The 21,526-nt window shown below is 30.7% G+C and overlaps 1 protein-coding gene across 1 annotated transcript in view; it reads right to left on the bottom strand.

Annotated features, from left to right (window-relative positions):
• Positions 1–21,526, bottom strand: part of LOC129757264 (adhesion G protein-coupled receptor L1-like) — a 205,335-nt gene that overhangs the window by 144,401 nt on the left and 39,408 nt on the right. Inside the window, exon 2 of the mRNA XM_055754426.1 lies at positions 18,091–18,196. Within this exon, the coding sequence (XP_055610401.1) occupies positions 18,091–18,196 (106 nt within the window). The remainder of the gene's footprint in view (positions 1–18,090; positions 18,197–21,526) is intronic.

Below are 21,526 nucleotides of genomic sequence, written 5' to 3' on the forward strand. Positions count from 1 at the left end.
CAATTTAGTCAATTTAGTCAATTTAGTCAATTTTGTCAATTTTGTCAATTTTGTCAATTTTGTCAATTTTGTCAATTTTGTCAATTTTGTCAATTTTGTCAATTTTGTCAATTTTGTCAATTTTGTCAATTTTGTCAATTTTGTCAATTTTGTCAATTTTGTCAATTTTGTCAATTTTGTCAATTTTGTCAATTTTGTCAATTTTGTCAATTTTGTCAATTTTGTCAATTTTGTCAATTTTGTCAATTTTGTCAATTTTGTCAATTTTGTCAATTTTGTCAATTTTGTCAATTTTGTCAATTTTGTCAATTTTGTCAATTTTGTCAATTTTGTCATTTTTGTCAATTTTGTCAATTTTGTCAATTTTGTCAATTTTGTCAATTTTGTCAATTTTGTCATTTTGTCAATTTTGTCAATTTTTAACAATTTTGTCAATTTTGTCAGTTTTGTCAATTTTCATTATTTTCATTATCGTTGATTTTAAACTATTTGGCAGCATTTTAAGATTCTTGTTCAGATTAAGTTTTACTTTGAGTATTACTTCACCTGCTGACGACTTGATATTTCTGATTATGTACGTTGAGAACTATTTTTACAAGCAAATAATTGCTGAGAAGTTAAATTGGTTCAAAATTAAAGTTTTTTTACATTGTGTGTTTTCGGTTTATGATTGCAAGCTTTTTGCTAATTTATAGTCGTGCAGTTAGCCCCTTCCCACGCCATGTTTGATGGCCGAGTGACAAAAGAAGAATTTGATTTTTGAGGCCCTTGGTGCCAAAGGGATATAAGTTGATAATTGCGTATTTTGAGAAAACAAGCTTTGAAGTTTTTGTGTTTGACCATTTTCCATAAATTTTTAAAGAATTTGTATTTTTCTTTCGAATGAAAAAGTATGTAAATAAAATTCTTAAAATATAAAAAAGTTATCAAATCTAGTTGAATACATTAGGAATCGTTTGGCATCATTAACTTAAAATCGATAATTTGGTCACTTATACCGCCCCTTTGGCTTTGAGGGCCTTATTTATTCGGCCTGATGGAAAAAAGCTTCTGTTCGAGAAAAATGTTTAGGAATCCTCAATACTAAGAAGTCAATACCAAGAGGTTCTTCTTGGTGAAGTGCCAAGATAATTTCAACCTAAGTCCAGATCAACTGCTTTAAAATTGTCTTGTAATCTGCCACTTGCAATTCGCGGAACTAAATTATCTTTCGAAACCTTTAAAATGAACGCTGATCCGGGGTTCCGTAGTCGGTAAAAAGAACTCAATTCGTGGGAATTTTCCGAACGCCTTCGAGCCAGCCAGAGCGGAAGTGAAACAGAATATTCCGGACAGCCCTTCGATGTAAAATGTCCAACATTGCAATCGAAGCGCGATTCCCAGAAACATGACAGAAGTAGGTAGACCGCGTACCCACGCCAAGCCAGCCAGGTCGTTGTAGATTCGCTCCATTAACCTTAATGGAAGGCAATTTTTGCCATTTCCTTGACACTTCCGGCTGATGAGTAAGCAGCTATGTAGTTTCAGAGAAAGCTCGGAGAAAACCGGAAACGGTTGGAAAACGAGGATGGTGCCAACCAAGCGATCCGATACTCGGTGATGAGATGAGAAAGGATGGCTCAGACTAAGGGAAGGAGGGAAGTTGTTGGTGCTCGAGAACTTTGCGGGAAACTGTGAAGCTGAAAAGAGCGATGTCATTCGGTGTGTCCGGTATGGCGAGGAACCTGTCGCAATCCTTTAACAAATGACTTTAGCAGCAGTGCAGTGGAATGGTGTTGGTGTTGGTTTTGTAGGTGGTGGCGAGACTCTAAGAGGAGAGCCTGAATTAGCAAAGTCATTCATCTGGTCATGCCGAGCGAATTAATGTTGAATGGTGTTCCAGCTACCTTCCTATTACAAGAGAGTTGCTTTATCACCGCAGGTAGCTGCCGAGTGAAGAGTTTGTGAAACATAATCTATTTATAATTTCGGGTCACAGCATTCATAATTGATGTTGGTTTGTTGGTATTTTTACTTGTGAATTGGGGGACACTTTTTAATACACATAGGCCCACCGTAGCGGAAAAAAAGAAACCATGTACTCAAATTGATTTTACTCAACACAGTTCCATTAGCCTCATTTATTAAAAAAAAAATTGATATTTAAATCCGTTCTTACTTATTAGAAGGGAAATGTTTGATTCACATGAGTTGATAATCATTTTTAAATATAACATTAAACGGCAGTATTCGAAAAAGTTGATTTTAGATTTCGATTTTTAAGATATAGCACAGAGGAATCAAACTAGACTAATCTGAAGGAGGTAAGGTAGGTTTTTTTTTAGAATTACTGAGAAATCAAAGGGTTATCAATAAAAAATTCCCAGTTTGCGTACCGTAATAAAGCATAGACTGATTCCACACAAAGGCGATACTTAAATTACCGCAGAAAATCTGCAGCCATCATCAAAAGACAAAAAAACAACAAAATTCTGTCACTAAAGCTCATTGAAACGAGCTAGGCATCAAGAAAAGATGAAAGTAAACACATTATTCAAAATCTCATAAAAATATGATGATCAAGATTCATTTCTCCACAATTAGTCATTGATTAATTTTGAAAAAAATCATTAAAAATAATCATTGATTTCCTCAAGCAAACCCAAAATCAAATATTTTCTGCAATTTTTATTCATTAGTCGTTCCCCTCTCTGAAAGAAGGTTAACTTCGTTGTATCCTCGTGGATTATCAATTTCAATTTTAAGATTTTTAATAGCAGCTTCCACCTAGCTTATTGTTGTTGATCAATTACTGGAATTCGAATAATAAAGCACCGAAAAAATCAATGATTTCATTAAGGGGGGGGTAGGGTCTAACACTTTCAAAAAATCGATTTTTTTATTTTTTTATTTTCTTATTGTAAAACATTTCAAGAATGTTGTGTCAAATTTTCAAGTCAATTGAAGCAAAACTGCAGAAATTATAGGCCTTTATCTCCTCCTATCTAATACTGCAAGAAAGCAAGAGCAGAAACTTCAAACGCGTTTTTCTCGAAAGCACATTTTTAAAGTCCGTGGACATCGTCATTTGAAAACTTCTTATCCGATTCTTTTCAAATTTGGAACATAGTTTCTACATATAAAATACCAGACCCCAACGTTTTTCTTTTTTGTTTTTTTTTACTTTGGGGAGATTTTACAGGTGAAAAATGGCGGATTTTTTCGTGAAAAATCGTAGTTTTTACTTCAAACAGTCACAAAAATTTCATAAATTTTTTTTTAAGTTAAATAAAAACGTTGGGGTCCAGAAAAACATGTATTTAAAATATTTCGCTCTGATTTTTTGACTTCAGATGATTCTGTGCTGAGATACAGTGTCCACCGCAAATCCTGTTTTTTAAAAGGCATCCTCGAAAGTGCTCCGTTACCGGCTCATTTTTCAATATTTTTCTACGAAAAAATTACTAAATGTTCTTTTAACAATGCTCAGTATAATTCAAAAAATTTGAATACATTTGTTTGAACGATAGCTCTAGAAAAAAATCGTGAAAATGGTGTTTTTTATACCCGTTAGACCCCCCCCCCCCTTAATCTTCTCTAAAATGAATTGGAAAATTTTAACTAGGTATCCTTCCGTTTATATAAAACCCGATTTCAGACATTTGACAGTGGGGTGGTGCCTTCCTTACATCCTGTAAATTATAACATATGACACTTAATAATAAACAAATGATACAACTCTAAATTTTGAATCATCATATTATGTTCAAAGAATTCCGAACGCATTAAATCCATAATGAAGCAATAATGAATCCTTAGTTTTTAGTTAATTTGAAACCAATTGATGGGGTTTGAATGGTTGAATCCTGAAAAATCCTGTAAGATGTCCTTCCTATGAAGTTTTTCAAAATAAGTATAATTTCAATGTACTCTGTTTGGAATTACAGCATATGGTAACTTAAAAATAAAAGAAATATAAATTTAAAGAACGCGAATTTCAAGCCAAAATTAATGCACTTATCAATGGATTGTAGCCTTTCATACAAAATGTCAATTATATATTGACACATATGATGCAAAGCCTTTTTTACAGTTAACTCGAAATAAACTTCTCGACAATTTACAAAACTGAGAAAATTGAGAAACATAACAAGAAAAACACTTAAGAGGATATTTCAGCATTGTAAAAAACTGCGTTGTTTGCAATTGATGAAGTTGAGAAAATTGAATTATTTTTTAAATTGACAACAATGACAAAAATGACAATTTTACATAGTCTCATTTTAATAATTTTTTTTTATGTCAGTTTCTTCAATTTTTGTCTTTATTCTATTTTTTTGTCAAAACAAATAAATTTTGTCATTTTAAGCATTTTGTCCCTTTTGTTATTCTTATAAATTTGTCAATTTTAACAAAAAGATCATGCATTTTTCAAAAGTGATTGAATATAAAAAAATTAAAATAAATGGACAATGTCCCTGTTAATCAATTTGACAAAATATTCAAAATATGAAATTTTATAATATTGACAAAATTGACAAAATTGACAAAATTGACAAAATTGACAAAATTGACAAAATTGACAAAATTGACAAAATTGACAAAATTGACAAAATTGACAAAATTGACAAAATTGACAAAAATGACAAAATTGACAAAATTGACAAAATTGACAAAATTGACAAAATTGACAAAATTGACAAAATTGACAAAATTGACAAAATTGACAAAATTAACAAAATTGACAAAATTGACAAAATTGACAAAATTGACAAAATTGACAAAGTTGACAAAATTGACAAAATTGACAAAATTGACAAAATTGACAAAATTGACAAAATTGACAAAATTGACAAAATTGACAAAATTGACAAAATTGACAAAATTGACAAAATTGACAAAATTGACAAAATTGACAAAATTGACAGAATTGACAAAATTGACAAAATTGACAAAATTGACAAAATTGACAAAATTGACAAAATTGACAAAATTGACAAAATTGACAAAATTGACAAAATTGACAAAATTGACAAAATTTACAAAATTGACAAAATTGACAAAATTGACAAAATTGACAAAATTGACAAAATTGACAAAATTGACAAAATTGACAAAATTGACAAAATTGACAAAATTAGCCAAATTGACAAAAATTAACGTCCAAAATTGGAATCTGGCATTGGATTTCATCTATGAGCCGCAACCTGAAATTCGAAGCCACTTTTACAATTTTAGAGTGACTTTGTTTAATTAACATCGAAGGATAAGCACTCCAGATTAGAGATTCATCCGGGCTTAGCCGATTTTTTTTTTAATTTTGAGGTTAATCCGGTCTGGTCCGGATGCCTGGATTATTCATATTATTTGAAAATGAAACAAAAATCTCAAACTTTGTTTTCTGTTAACAAATGTTTTGGAGTGATTTTCAAAAAATGATTTTGGCGCTGCTGATGTGTTTTGACAAAAAATTCAAATTTCAAGTAATTTTTAATTTACGTTCTCATTGATTTTTTTGCACTTATTCCTGAAATTTGCGCAGATTTTGTTCAAATAAAATGCCAGGAATTGCCCGGTCCAGCTACGTGAAATAATAATTTGGGAATGCTTATCTTAGCACTTCACTGAAACCTTTATTTTTTTCATTTAATCTCTTACAAAACAAAAGTTTTTGTACTGTTCCGTTTAATAATTACCTTATACATTTTTGTACAGGATCCCTGATGAAAGTGTTAAGTAACGCCGAAACGTTGGACCGAAAATAAAAGTTTTTGGAATCAAATATTTTTGTTTTGTTTAGTCGTTCAAGTTTTAACTAACAACTTGTTTATGTTGACAAATCGTATTTTTCTACTTGAAATTAGTTTCGGCTATCATTTCGCAGCTTGTTTTAAACACCTATTTAATCGGTTTTACCGGTTTTAGTGATAGCTCTTTTATTTGAAATTTGGATTTTGTTGTCAACGCAGTAATCATTTGTGCATTAGTATCTATATGAGGAAAAACTTTCCTCGGTACACTTATCATGGTAATTTTTGTAATTTTTGTGATAAATTTTACCCCTAAATATATGCATGTATCTCTTGCTTCTTTGAATATACGTGTGGGTAAAGGAAATCATGTTTTTCAGATTGGTATAAAATAAGTGAAAATCAGCTAAGCGAACAACATAAATCAATCATCTTTTACATTTAAAACAGTGACAGTTTGAGAAAAACTTTTTTTCTATTTTACGGCAATCGAACTCTACGAGTTTAAATGTTAATTTACGTTTGTCCGTTTTTATGAAGAGGTGAAAAAAATTGGGGGTTGATTAAAAACTGGAAGTTTTTTTTTTGTTTTTTTTTCTATGTTTTGCTGTTGTACAAATTCACAGAATCCAAAAAGCGAGCTAGGCAAGCTGAGTTTGATAGGAATATCACAAAAAATCTAGGCCTAGCAGGCCTAATTTATCTAATAATCTGGCGAAATCCGGGCATTTGATTTAAAAAATTTCAATAAAAAATCCGAGCAATATCCGGGCACATTTGGATAAAACCAAAGAAATTATTCTACTAAAATATAGAAGAAACTCAAATGAAACTTTTTTTTTCATCGATACACATCAGCAAATTTAAAATCGTATTGAAGGCTTCCTAAAATCAGTTTACGAATATTTTGATGAACTTGCGAAAAAACATCTATTATTGACGTAAAAATAAAAAAAATATAATACAATGCGCAAATAAAGTGAAGAAATCCGGGCAAAATCCGGGCTTTTTCAGAGAAATTCGGCCAAGACTTTGCTCAAATTTTAAAGCAAATATCTGGGAAATCTGACAAGCTTAGTATTAGAGATGTACCGAATATTCGGTAGCCCGAATATTCGGCGCCGAATACCGCCAAAAAACCGTTAAGCCGAATATTCGGCTCACCGAATAGTTGAGCTAGGTATTCGGCCGAATAGGCCGAATAGGTCGAATAGGCCGAATATTTATTTTTTCAAACTTATACTAAAACTGACATCTCAAATTTTTCAACTGATGTTGGATAATTCACAAAATATCCAAAATTTATGTTGAAAAACCTTCAAAATCATCAAACACTCATGGTTTTGGTAAAAAATTGTAGATGTATCCGTGTATTTTTCACTGTTGATAGCTTTATACTTTTATATTTACGTATATTCTAAATTTACTTGATATATCCAGGCTAGCCCATAAATCAAATAAAGAATTCGAGAAATGTTAAATCTAATTTTTTGCAAAATCAAATTAAATAATCGAATGTCACTTTGATTTTTTTTAAATTTTCTGTTACAAAACGATTGTTTAGAGTACATTTATTCGTTAGATTCGATTTAAACACTGCTTTTGTATTTCGATAAAAACTTTGAAGTAATTTTATTTCTTTTCCCTCTTGTATGTTTGAGAATAATACCTAGTTTCTGTTAAGATTTTCCCTATTTTTCACAAGTTTTTCAAAAAATCGTTTTGACCCGGAAGTGTAGAAAAGTGTTGTAGAAAGTATTGTATGCTTGACTCAGCATTGCTTGAGGTCAGAGATCATCGTTATTTTTGTCAACTATTTTGATGACATCTAGCCAAAATTAGACATTCATCTATTTCAATATAAATAAAAGCAATTTCAAATAGCTTAACACCTGTTTTGACATGTTTTGTCCTAAATTTCAGTGGAATTCAATCTATTTTGTGATTAACGTCCTAGAACCTACAAGTCATCTGATGTCTTTTTAGCTAATGGGGTTATTTTGAAAATGAAATAGACCTTTAATTAAAAAAGTTCTGATACATCTGGTTGGAAATAATCGACTTTAAAACATGAGGGACATTAAGATGGCTGAAATAGAAAAATTCTAATAGAAATAGCAGTAGAAATAGAAGTATTTCTATTGAAAACTCAACAGAATATTCAACCGAATATTCGGCCGATATTCGTTTGGCCGAATAGTTGAAAAAGTCAATATTCGGTATTCGGCCGTTCGCCGAATATCACTATTCGGTACGTCTCTACTTAGTATAGTTGCTAACCCAGGCGCGGTCCTATGGGGGGGTGATCGGGTTGATCACCCCCCCCCCCCCTCCCCAAGCGGCAAAATACCCGAAAATGCTTGAATTTCTATAAAAACTTGTAACTTTTCTTAGTAGATGTGCTTTTAAATTTTCAAAATTTTCCACTCCGTGGGGGTGTTTATTCAACAAAAAAGTTTGTTTATCACTTAAAAGGCTCAATATTGAAAAAAGTCGGTCCACCAAACTCAAGCAGCTTTAACTTGTAATTCACTGGACTGAATTATACCAAATAACTTTTGTTGATAAGTTACTAAAATTGTGTTGTTGAGTGTTGATTTTGAATGTGCTTTTAATGAAATATAGGGACAACTTTTTTAAAACTGTCACTAATTTCCCTCATATGCCTAAATTAACACGAGCAAATCGTAATAAATTTTATATTTGCTTCAAATTCAGAGCTTCTAAATTCTTGATTTTGTTTTGAATTTTAATGAAATGACAAATTTGAAAAAGTCATATAGGGGGTGAATATGGTTATAACACTGAAATACTTGAAATATTTGTTCTGTTGTCATCATACATTTATTGCCTTCAATATGCAGTTTCTTTTTTATTTGCTCAGATTTATATGCAGTTTCTTTTTTATTTGCTCAGATTTAGAAGGAAACAATAAAAAAAATCATTAAATTATAAACGTACAGAATCATGTGATTTTCAATTTTCTTTATTTTTAGGAATTTCTACCATGTTTAATGGATAAACAGATCTTGGTCTAAGAAGTAAAAAACTTTTGACCTTCAAGTGTTAAATTACCTTTGTTGTAAGAAATTTAAATTTTAGTCAATTTATCCATCGGGGAGATCAGTTTTCCAGTAGGGGTTTAAGAAACGTATGACTTCAATTGACCATCTAACTTTCTAATCTTTCTTTTTGTCTTTTAGTCACCAATATTTCGAAAAACGAATTCAATCGTAATAAACAACAAGTGTTGATGCCGCATTAAATTCATGTTTGAGGAAGTTTTGAGCAGCGAAAAGCTTCCCATTTGTTTTTTTGTAATTCAAAATATTTTTTAAATCGAAGGAAAATTATCAATTTAGAATCAGGAAGAGTCATTCTAATAAAACTTCACTTAAAGAATAAAAAGCTAATACATATCTGAAATTTAAATATTAATTTGAATTTTAAAATCTGTATTTTCTTTTGTTTACAGCTGTATTATTGAGAATTTTTGAACTTTATAAGGTCATATCAGATGTCAAATGCTAACCTCATTTTAAAATCTAAAGTACCTAGTGCTATTTTCACTTGCGTACAACGAATTCTTGACTTATTGCAGAATAAGAAATCAGGTTCTGAATCACAGTTTTTTCACCCTCAATTTACCACCATCGAAATATGAATTATAAACTTAAAATAAATAACCTATATTATGAAATTCAAAAACAAAAATTTAAATTTCAGATCTGATTTTATTTAATTCTGTTTGAAATGTATCACATCAAACATTCATATTATGAATGACCATGAAAAAAATTCATGTCCTGCCAAACAGAAATCGAATATAAAATATTCGTGGTAAAAGTTTACATTTTAAAAAATCTTCTCAAGAGATTTCAGCAACAATAAATCGTAAAAGAGATCACGTGTTATGACTCACGTACGTTCCCTATGAGTTTTTAGAGCCATAAAGGAACAAAAAACTATTTATAAAAGCTGTTTGTGTTGGCGATAGAGATTCAAATTCATCTCCAGAACCCAAAATCAGCATTCAAAACTATAACACGAGGAAACAAAACTCACATTTTCCGGGGTGCAAAGAACCTTAAAACTGATTTCGACTTATTTAGGAGCACTAAATGCAAATTTGTATTTTTTATCAGCTCTTGGTTCCGGTATAAATTTTGAAAATACAAGGTTTATAGAATTTTTTTTTTGCACTTTTTAGCAAAAGTGTAAAATATCAAAAAGATTTAGAAAAAAGGTTTTAACTTAATGATCAATTTTCATGAAGACTGTGAGTAATTTACCGTGAGAAAAAATAATAGAAGTAGGTATCTTTCCCCATTCAGCAAAATAAGATGATAATCTTGACGAAATATGTATTGTTTTTTCCGGGAATTTGTTATTTTTTGGCAACCTTCCCTCTAATTTTTATCGATGAATGAACAAAGGATAATGAAAAGATTTCACATATTTTTAGTTGTTCTTGAAGGTTAGTTACTTCCTCAATTATCATTGATCGATGTCACTCTACTACTCTAAGTTTTAAAATTAATAAATGCCAGAGACTAAGAAGGAAGAGAAAAAATCTGAAAAAAAAATCGAGTTTGAGACGAAATCGTTCATAATCAGTTTGCCTTCGTTTAATTTTTCCCTTGTTAATTAAAACTATCCCCTTATCATTCCACTATTTTTTCGGCAACAAGGCAATCTATCATGCTAAACAGTCAGAAGATATTTTAGTGCTTTCAGATTATCTACACAATAATATTGAAATTTTTAGTAAAAATTTAGCTTAAGGTTTTAAATTCTGAACCTGAAAGCTTGGCCATTTCAATTGCAAATAATTGAGACTCTTCACTAAAACAAAGTATTACATTCGGAATTAACTTTTCATTTCATTTTTTTATAGTTCAAAATTATTTAAATATTAGGAATTTTGAGAAGGTTCCTACATGAACAGTAAAAAAAGATTAATCACATTTTTTTAAAATTTATTTGATTTGTTGTAGACCAATAGTTCATGTAGTTCATTATTCATCTCTTTTTTCATACTTTTTTAAATACATGTTGTTCAGTGAAATTGAGGGAGAAAGGAGGAGCAGTGTGCAGCTTATATTGTAGACTCATTTGCAATTGACCATTCCCCCCCCCACCCCTCCGCAATCCCTCCCCGCTCCTTCCACTCACTCAAATGATTGTTTTTTTCACTAGATATTAACGTTCCTTTATATTGACTGATTTTTGAAAATTGGAAAATCACCCCCCCCCCCCCAAGAGCCAGCTCTAGGACCGCCCCTGTGCTAACCCAAACCCAGTAACCCAAATCGGTTGAATTCCTACAAAAAAGAACAGAAAGTCAAAATTTCGATAATGGTCTTTGATCTAAAAATTAGAAAGCTCCGATTTGTAACAAAATAGTTACTAACGATTCACTCGGGGTTAGTTTACAAAATCATATCGAAACTTAAATTCAAGGAACATACAGTATGGCGTTGCTCATTTTTTATTTCCAGTTCAAAATAAAAAGGCATCGATTTTAAATTTAAGTTTAAGAAGTTCTAGATTTGAAGTTTAATAGGATTATGATTAGAATTTTTCCTCGATGAATGTGTTGCAACACACCCAGGGGTGGAACTAGTGTGGAAAAAACATGGTGGCTCCAGAGAGTGTTTTCGTGGCAAGAGCAGAGTGTTTTAAATCAAGATTTTACATATTTGAATGTTAGAAAAAGACCAGGAATAACTCAAAATTAAGAAATGTTTCAAAAATTCGAGTTCGATAACGTTCTGGGTGACATGATTGTTACATGAAATTTTTGTTAAAAACTCAGTAAGGGAATACTTAATAGTTTTATGCAAGTTTCATATATTCAATGAAAGATTCAAACCAAAAAATTGAAAAATGAAATTTCATTTTGGTACTTTTTCTGGATTAATATTAATTTTCATTTCACACATTATTTAGAGAAACATGAGTTCCTACTACAAAAATTCTCTATGTTTAGTTCGAAGCTAATTTTCACCTAAATTTGATTTGTCATGCGATCGTTTTCACAAATGAGGAAAACAAATCACAAATTTTGTTCGAACCTTTCATTTATTCCCAAAACAGTGATCAATAATAAAATGGAATCACTCTTCAAGAGTCTCTTGCCCTTCGTACCGGTAGATTCAACGTTTTGCAAATGACAAATTGCACCGAACTGGAAAAGACCTCTGTAATAGATATACAGACAGTCATCCAGACAGCCAGACATTGCCAAAGATTTATGAGCGTATCCCGGAAACGAGAACATCCCTAACCCAAAACACGATTTCGTCTGGCTTGAGGATATGGGTTATGGTGCGTGTGCGGTTTATCTTAACGACATATTCCGGGAACAGCGAATGACTTCCGGTTGAATACGCAAATTTACTCGCACTTCTGCTGAGTTAGGTGTGTTTTGTATACATATGTATGTCTTTACATTAATCCTCGAAGCCAAGTGCTGCCATGGAGAGTCAGATTTCTGTGTGTTTGTTTGTCATGTCAGACAGGGGGTGTTGAGATTAACAGCTTCCAAGCTAGATTGCTGCTCCTTCTCACCCCTCCAAAAATCTTCGAGGGAAGTCACTTCACGAAAACCCAGAACAGATTGCTTGGCTCCCATTATTTTGCCATTTCCGCCAACAATTTCTGCCGGTAGTTCCTGTAGCAGCAACACGTAGCACAACAGACACCAAAACATCATCGAGAGAAAGAGCAACGCCAAAAAAAAAAAAATCTTCTCCAGCAACCGGAAAATTACGCCTTTTGTAGACTTTTCTCATTAACTAACTCCCTATGCTTGGGATTTTCGCTCGAGCTGGCATGACTTGACTTGACTGGGATGAAAGTCATTATTAGTTACGTAGTTTTCCGGGGTATTTTTTTCTACTACCATCTACATATCTCTGTCTTTAGTACTCTTGAGCCATCTGATGAACTGCCGGCGTTTTTCTTTTTTTCGTTTGTTCTGCTGTTTTGCCTAACATCTCTAAAAGGCTTCCGGTTGCTGCCAGGAGTCTGTTATAGGAGAGTAGGTATGCAACTAAAAATATTAACTAAACGAGCAACTGCGAGGAAAACTTTGAATTGTCTTGTCTGTGGGGTAACTTCTCAAATGAATTATCCAACGACGAATCCAACACCGGCGTAGTTAAGTGTACACGTAAGCAAACTAATTAGTGAGAAATTTAAGAAAGCTGTTGAGGCCGGTAGAATCCGGAACTTATTACGATGGAGTTAGGCTAATGTTTTGCTCATTTCAACCCATAACGGGTTCTACAAGGGAAGGGGTTAAAGAATCATATTTTAAAATAAGATTGTTTAAAATTCAAATTTAGTAATAGGTTGAAATGAGAAAAATTATAATTAACACCACTTAAAAGAAAAGTGTGATGAAATGGAAAAAAACGAAAATATAAAGGATATATATGTTAAGCAAAATAAAAAAAAAACAGTAGAAAGCAGTATAAAACATGCAATAAATTTAAATAAAAAGAAAAAAAATGTTCGCTAAAAAAAGAAAATAATTTTAATTAAAAAAATAGAAATACGAATAAAAGGGAACAACTATGAGAACAATAATAATAAACCATAAAATTAAATCAGAATAGAAGGAAACAAATCAAACAAGAAAATTGGGGGTATGAAAAAAGATCAATGACAAATCAAAAGAAAAATATCGAAAAATTGAAGGATAAACAAAAATGTGTAAAAAAAAAAATTAGATGAAATTAAATTATCAAAACAAAAAAAAAGGTATCAAACATGAAACATTGAAAATTGAGAAATATATATATTTTTTTAATAAGTTAAATAGGAAATCGAGAAAAAAATTAACCAAAATCGTTGAAACGGAAAAAATAAAAACCAAAGCAAATATTAAAATTTGAAGATTAATAAGAAGAATGAAAGTAATAGGAAAATTTTGAAGATATATATTGAAAACACTTGAAGACGTTGACCAAATCGATGAAATTTTTAAAAAAAGATCGTTACGACAAATAAAAAAGATGGGACATATAAAAAAGTAGAGCAAACTTCAAATATGAAAAATTTAGTAAGGAAAAAAAATGAAAAGAAAAAAAAACGAGAAAAATTTAAATAATGAGAACAAAAACAATGTAAAATGTGAACCGAGTTTAAAGTATATTTGATAAAAATATCTTTTTTTGACATTTTATATCTTTACCAAATGCCATGGCATAAGAAATTTAAAATTTTTTTGTACTTTTAAGCAAAGACGAAATATTCTGAAATGACATTATTAAAAAAAATCAATAAATTAGAAATTATTATTAAAACATATGCAACTTAGTAATGAAGATGAACTAAAAATTAAGATTTTAAATTAATAGAACATATACAAGAATTTAAAAAAAAAATGTCAATAGATTCCTATCAAGGAAAATTTAAAACTTCTGATATATGAGAAAAACGATAAACATAAATAGTTTAAAATTTGCAAATTATGAGAAATCTATTCATTCGAGGATAGAATCAACAAAGTTTTTCCTCAGTGAAGTGAAAAATTTGAGAAATTTGGGAATCAAGAGACATTTTGAGAAATTTGAAAAATCGGAAGAATTTAAGAAGTTTATATAAAAAAAAAGTTCAAGAAAATTTTTAAAACTGACAGAATAACAAAATTTGAAAAACATGAAAAATTTGAAAACATTTTAGAAAAATGGGAAAATTTGACAAATTTGAAAAATTAAATAAATTTGAAAAAATTGAAAATTTTGAAAAATTTGAAAGATTTGCAAATTTTGAAAAATTTGAAAGATTTGAAAAATATAAAAATTTGGAAATTATTTTAAAAAACATGGTAAATTTAAAAATAAGAAAATTTAAAAAATTTAAAAACTTTGGAAAAATTAAAAAATTTAAAAATTTGAAAAAATTAAAAAAAAATTAAAAATTGAAAAATTTGAAAAATTAAATTTTGATAAATTTAAAAAACTTTGAAAAATTTGAAAAATTTGAAAAATAAGCAACATTTAAAAAATTTTAAAAATCTTAAAAATTGAAAAATTTAAAAAGAATGGAAAATACAAAAACGTTAAAAAATATAAAGAGGAATAAAAATTTAAAACGCATTAAAAAATAAAAAAAAATTGAAAAATTTTAGAAAAGTTAAAAAAATTGTGAACAATTATGAACATCTGTATGAAATTGTATGAAATTTGAAACTGTTCTAGAAAATTCGAAAAATTAAAAAAATTTAAAAAAATTTTGGAAATTTTAAAATTTTGACAAATTTAAGACATTTGAAAAATTTGAAGAATTAGGAAAATTTGAGAAATTTTAAGCATTTGAGAAATTTGAGAAATTGAAGAATTTTGAAAAATTGAAGAATTTTGAGAAATTTGAGAAGTTTGAGAGATTTGAGAAGTTTGTGAAATTTGAGAAATTTGAGAAATTTGAGAAATTTGATAAATTTGATAAATTTGATAAATTTGATAAATTTGATAAATTTGATAAATTTGATAAATTTGATAAATTTGATAAATTTGATAAATTTGATAAATTTGATAAATTTGAGAAATTAAAGAATTTTGAGGAATTTGATAAATTTTAGAAATTTGAGAAATTTGAGAAATTTGAGAAATTTGAGAAATTTGAGAAATTTGAGAAATTTGAGAAATTTGAGAAACTTGAGAAATTTGAGAAATTTGAGAAATTCGAAAAATTTGATAAATTCGAGAAATTTGATAAATTTGATAAATTTGATAAATTTGATAAATTTGATAAATTTGATAAATTTGATAAATTTGATAAATTTGATAAATTTGATAAATTTGATAAATTTGATAAATTTGATAAATTTGATAAATTTGATAAATTTGATAAATTTGATAAATTTGATAAATTTGATAAATTTGATAAATTTGATAAATTTGATAAATTTGATAAATTTGACAAATTTGATAAATTTGAGAAATTTGATAAATTTGACAAATTTGATAAATTTGATAAATTTGAATAATTTAAGAATTTTGAGAATTTTTGAGAAATTCGAGAAATTTGAGAAATTTGAGAAATTTGAGAAATTTGAGAAATTTGAGAAATTTGAGAAATTTGAGAAATTTGAGAAATTTGAGAAATTTGAGAAATTTGAGAAATTTGAGAAATTTGATAAATTTGAAAAATTTGAGAAATTTGAAAAATTTTAGAAATTTGAGAAATTTGAGAAATTTGAGAAATTTGTGAAATTTGATAAATTTGATAAAATTGATAAATTTGATAAATTTGATAAATTTGATAAATTTGATAAATTTGATAAATTTGATAAATTTGATAAATTTGATAAATTTGATAAATTTGATAAATTTGATAAATTTGATAAATTTGATAAATTTGATAAATTTGATAAATTTGATAAATTTGATAAATTTGATAAATTTGATAAATTTGATAAATTTGATAAATTTGATAAATTTGATAAATTTGATAAATTTGATAAATTTGAGAAATTTGAGAAATTTGAGAAATTTGAGAAATTTGAGAAATTTGAGAAATTTGAGAAATTTGAGAAATTTGAGAAATTTGAGAAATTTGAGAAATTTGAGAAATTTGAGAAATTTGACAAATTTGAGAAATTTGAGAAATTTGAGAAATTTGAGAAATTTGAGAAATTTGAGAAATTTGAGAAATTTGAGAAATTTGAGAAATTTGAGAAATTTGAGAAATTTGAGAAATTTGAGAAATTTGAGAAATTTGAGAAATTTGAGAAATTTGAGAAATTTGAGAAATTTGAGAAATTTGAGAAATTTGAGAAATTTGAGAAATTTGAGAAATTTGAAAAATTTGAGAAATTTGAGCAATTTGAGAAATTTGAGAAATTTGTGAAATTTGAGAAAATTTAAGAATTTTGAGAATTTTTGAGAAATTTGAGAAATTTGAAAAATTTGAGAATTTTAAAAATTATTAAGAAATTCGAGAAATTTGAGAAATTTGAGAAATTTGAAAAATTTGAAAAATTTGAGAAATTTGAGAAATTTGAGATATTTGAGAAATTTTAAAAATTTGAGAAATTTGAGAAATTTTAGAAATTTGAGAAATTTGAGAAATTTGAGAAATTTGAGAAATTTGAGAAATTTGAGAAATTTGAGAAATTTGAGAAATTTGAGAAATTTGAGAAATTTGAGAAATTTGAGAAATTTGAGAAATTTGAGAAATTTGAGAAATTTGAGAAATTTGAGAAATTTGAGAAATTTGAGAAATTTGAGAAATTTGAGAAATTTGAGAAATTTGAGAAATTTGAGAAATTTGAGAAATTTGAGAAATTTGAGAAATTTGAGAAATTTGAGAAATTTGAGAAATTTGAGAAATTTGAGAAATTTGAGAAATTTGAGAAATTTGAGAAATTTGAGAAATTTGAGAAATTTGAGAAATTTGAGAAATGTTAGAAATATGAGAAATTTGAGAAATTTGAGAAATTTGAGAAATTTGAGAAATTTGAGAAATTTGAGAAATTTGAGAAATTTGAGAAATGTTAGAAATATGAGAAATTTGAGAAATTTGAGAAATTTGAGAAATTTGAGAAATTTGAGAGATTTGAGAGATTTGAGAAATTTAAGAAATTTGAGAAATTTGAGAAATTTGAGAAATTTAATAATTTGAGAAATTTGAGAATTTTGAGTCATTTGAGAAATTTGAGGATTTAAGATATTAGAGAAATTTGAGAAATTTGAGAAACTTGAGTAATTTGAGAAATTTTAGAAATTTGAGAAATTTGAGAAAATTGAGGAATTTGATAGATATGAATATTTTTAATAGTTTTTTTACAAAATTTTAAAATTTGAGAAATTTTGAAATTTGGAAACATTTGAGAAATTTGGAAAATTTGAGAAATTGGAAAAATTTAAAAATTTGTAAAATTTAAAAGATTTGAAAAATTTAAAAGATTTGGTAAATTTTTAAAATTTTATGAAATGTATAAAAACTTGAAAAATTTGAGAAATCTGAAAGAAATTGATAATTTTCTAATTGAAATTGATTTTCTTATAAATTTGGGTTGAGAAATTAAACAAAAATTATTTAAAATAGCTGAATGGCAAAAATGATAGAAATTTAAGAAATTTGAAAAAGAGAAACTTAAATACTTTGAGAAAATTGAAAAACTCAACATTTCGTAAAGTTTCAAAATTTATGAAAATGAAAAATTTACGATATTTCAGGAATTAGAAAATGTTTTGGGACTCTGGTTTGTAACTAAATCAAATTGTTTGAAACACATTCGTTTTCGTCAGAAAATGAGTTCTAAAAAAATTTAACCGTTCTTCTAAAAATTCCTCAGTAAATCTGGTTCGAAATAAAACCTCAAAAAACATCAGTATCATCTTACCTGAACGCCTCCCACGCCAATGACGAACAGCAGCTGGCTCATGAAGAGCGACGCCAACAAACTCAGCAAGGCGGTGCCGGCCAACGATTTCAGATCCGAGAAAAGGCTGCGTAATCGCGTTCGACGATTTACGATTTTTCCGAGTAAGCCGACGGTTGTAGGTATGAAACGAGATGAAGAAGAAGAAAAATGGAGGGTAGAAAACAATTAAATTTCAGACAATAAACAGAATACCAAGAATAGAACCTTCGAAGAGCAAAATGGTCGGACTTTCTTTGGTGGAGTAGCCTTGGCAGGATATCCGTTGGACAAACAGATTTGGCAAAACTGTTTAACTTATTTCATTTCACGGAATCATCCATACCAGACGGAAGGCAAGCCAAGCCAATCCAAGCAAGAACTTGTGTTTGTGAGCTGTTGGTTTTTGGGATCGAGAAAGAAGATTTACGCTATATTGTAAATATTGCCCAATTGGATTTGGAAGTGGAGGTTTCAAGCTTGTGAAAAATAATTGATATAATTTTGATGATACTTTCAAACGAAAATAGATCGAATTGAAGCTAAACTTATATTTCTAGAGCAACTTATGATTCTAGAGCAACTTAAATTCGTAAAGCTTACTACACGCACTAAGCTAGGAATCCACTCCAAGCATCGATTTCAACGAAAATCTTGCAACTGATTTGAGCAGGAAAATCCGGTGAAAAGGTGTGGTGGTTGCAAAACTGATATTGTTACCGTTGGTAACAATCCTTTGATTAGAATTTGTGTACCCTTCCCGAGTATATTCATATAGTTAGATTAGGAACAATAAAATTAAAATGATATAAAGTTAGATAATAGTTTAGATGTATATTTGTAAAAGGCTCAGTAAATATAGTAGGGACAAAATTGTGCAAAAAGTTGTGTTGTCTGTTAGATCAGAAAAAAGTAGGGTGGTTTCACGTTCTTCTGTCACACACGGATGGTAACCTGGCCGGTGTGCTCGAGGGCGCGATGCCCGAAAGCACGTCCAACCGGTCCGGCGATTTGATGCGGGCGTCTTCCGTGGCCCGAGAGTGACAATCGAACGTGCCACTATGTCCATGGTCACCCTATCATCCCATCCTTACCCAACTTTTGATAGTGGCCCAACGATAAGTTGACACGTCATTGTTGGGCCATTATCGAATTGTCATCGAAGTTTCCGGAAACAGCGAGAGAGGATAGGAATGATTTGTGCGAAGAGAGGAAAAAGCAAGAGAGTGAAGAAAGAGCGGATCGTGAAAAAAAGAGGCAAAAAGATTCGAGACTGCGAGCGAGGCATTCGGTGTAGGGACACGGACAAGTGCGGTGCGTCTTTTCGATTCCTCAAAGCGAGGCGAACCAATAAGTGAGGACCGCGTGTGAAAGTGGCGAGGCTGGGCAACCTGGTTAAGCCCGATAAATTGAAAAACCCAAGGATCCGGGGGCTAGGTTGGTTTTCCAAACCATCCGACCGAGTCGCCGATCCAGCCATCCGGCTAACCGGGTTAGCAGACTAGACCGCTCAACCTAAACGCCGAATTAACAACCGCTGCCGAATTAATCTATTCCGCTGCGAAAGTCGGCCACGTGTCCGGGAGGAATATTCAGCTTAAGTGGTAAAGGCGTACGGGTCGGTTGACAAAATAATCCGGCTCCCGTCAAAAACCTACAACTCGTCCGAATTTGTCCGGCCAAGCAACCACCAGGAAACCACGTGGGTCCGAAAGAGCCATCCAAACTCATCCGTATCTGTCCCTACCCAGACTAGATTCTTTGGGCCGAGCATCCGATCGGCCAGGGAAGCCTGCCAACCAAGTAACCCAGCGAAGCCGTCAATCAAATCCGCTGGGTCGTACTGATTATCCGGTAAAGCCACTAAAGTCGCCGATTCCTGCCATTCCTCCGAATTGGGCGACGCAGTACTTGGCTTAATCCGTTCTCCAGGCCGTCGAACCGGACCAAACGTCCAGCGTAGCGGGTCACCGGGTCTATCGGAGTATCGGGTCTTCTACAACCGACAAGCCGAACCAACAAACCATCTTGGCCACCCGTCCCACCAAGCCACCTGGGACCGGAGGTCGAATGCGGTCGTTTTGGCTCGGGGAAACAAACAAGGTCCAAACATCCGTTGCCGATAAAAAAAAGGACTAAGGTAACCAATGCTCCCTTCAACCAACTTTGTTCAACCAACCATCCTCGACCTACTCTCTACTACCAACCATCTTCAATCAACCATCTTCAATCAACCATCTTCAACCAACCATCTACCACCAACCACACTCGATCCATCTTCTACAACCATCTTCAATCAACTCCGAAGCTCTACCATCCCGTAACATGCAGCACGGCCGCACCGGTTCCCTTCCCACTATATGTTTATGTGTCTAAAAATAATGTAAAATAAAATCAAAAATAACAAAATTTTCACATCTTTTCCCTTTTGAGCCGATATACCTCGGAAGGGTGCTCTTCCACTTATATTAATTTCTTCTTCCTCTCAATGGCTATGGGTGAGTCATGCCTAAGCTAGCCGACTCTGGGATTACGCATCGTCTGGGCTAGCCGTACGTAATAATATATTTACATAAATTGCTTCCATGCTAGTTTTCCATTCGAAGGAAGACCAGGAATTGCAACGAGCCGCTGATGCTTCGAATGCAGGGCCAGATTTGAGGATGGCAACTGTCTAGTGACAAAACCTTTATAGGGTTTTCTTTAAAAATTGATCTGGTTTAGTTACTTTGAAAGCGAGGTAGCTTAATAAACTTTTACGATTTTTTTTGTTTGATTTGTACTTTGAATCAGTAGAAAACTTCCGAGTAAACTCATTTGAGTTTTTTTTATGAACAGCTCTTGACTTACCCTTAACACTTTTTAAGGCAACTTTTTTGGATGTGGCTTGTATTCTTAAAACTCCCTTTTTGATGAAAAAATATTGCAACAGATTTGCAGGTTTATAAAATGAAATAAAGATACTTGGGATTCGATTTGAAGTTTTAAATATGTTGCAAAAACCTGAAAATTTGTTCGTAGGGTTTCACTTTTTGGGTTTTTCTCGAATGTTTTATTCCCATTCAATGCAGAACAAATTTCAATACATGGAGCTTTAAGAAAAATTTATCTGGCAACAATTTTGCTGAAGATTTTTTTTATCTCTTCTCCTACCGCTTTACCGTCTACGGCAAAGTTCTACATATTGAAAATATACGGGCTCACCCGGTCCAGTTCCAGTTCAGAGTTAACCCAGGTTCCTTGAGCTGCCTAACCAATTTAGTAGTTTCCTATCGGTCAATTTAGTACCTAGTTTCAATGCTTCTTGCGTTTGCAATGCAAGTATAGTTTTTCGTATTTTTGTGAATTTTTTTTCGTCCAATTTGAGAAAAGTACCGTAAAATGGGGTAACTTTGATCACCGGGGTAAATTTGACCAA

This window comes from Uranotaenia lowii, chromosome 3, assembly GCF_029784155.1.
Source record: "Uranotaenia lowii strain MFRU-FL chromosome 3, ASM2978415v1, whole genome shotgun sequence".
In the NCBI taxonomy this organism is placed as follows: Eukaryota; Metazoa; Arthropoda; class Insecta; order Diptera; family Culicidae; genus Uranotaenia; species Uranotaenia lowii.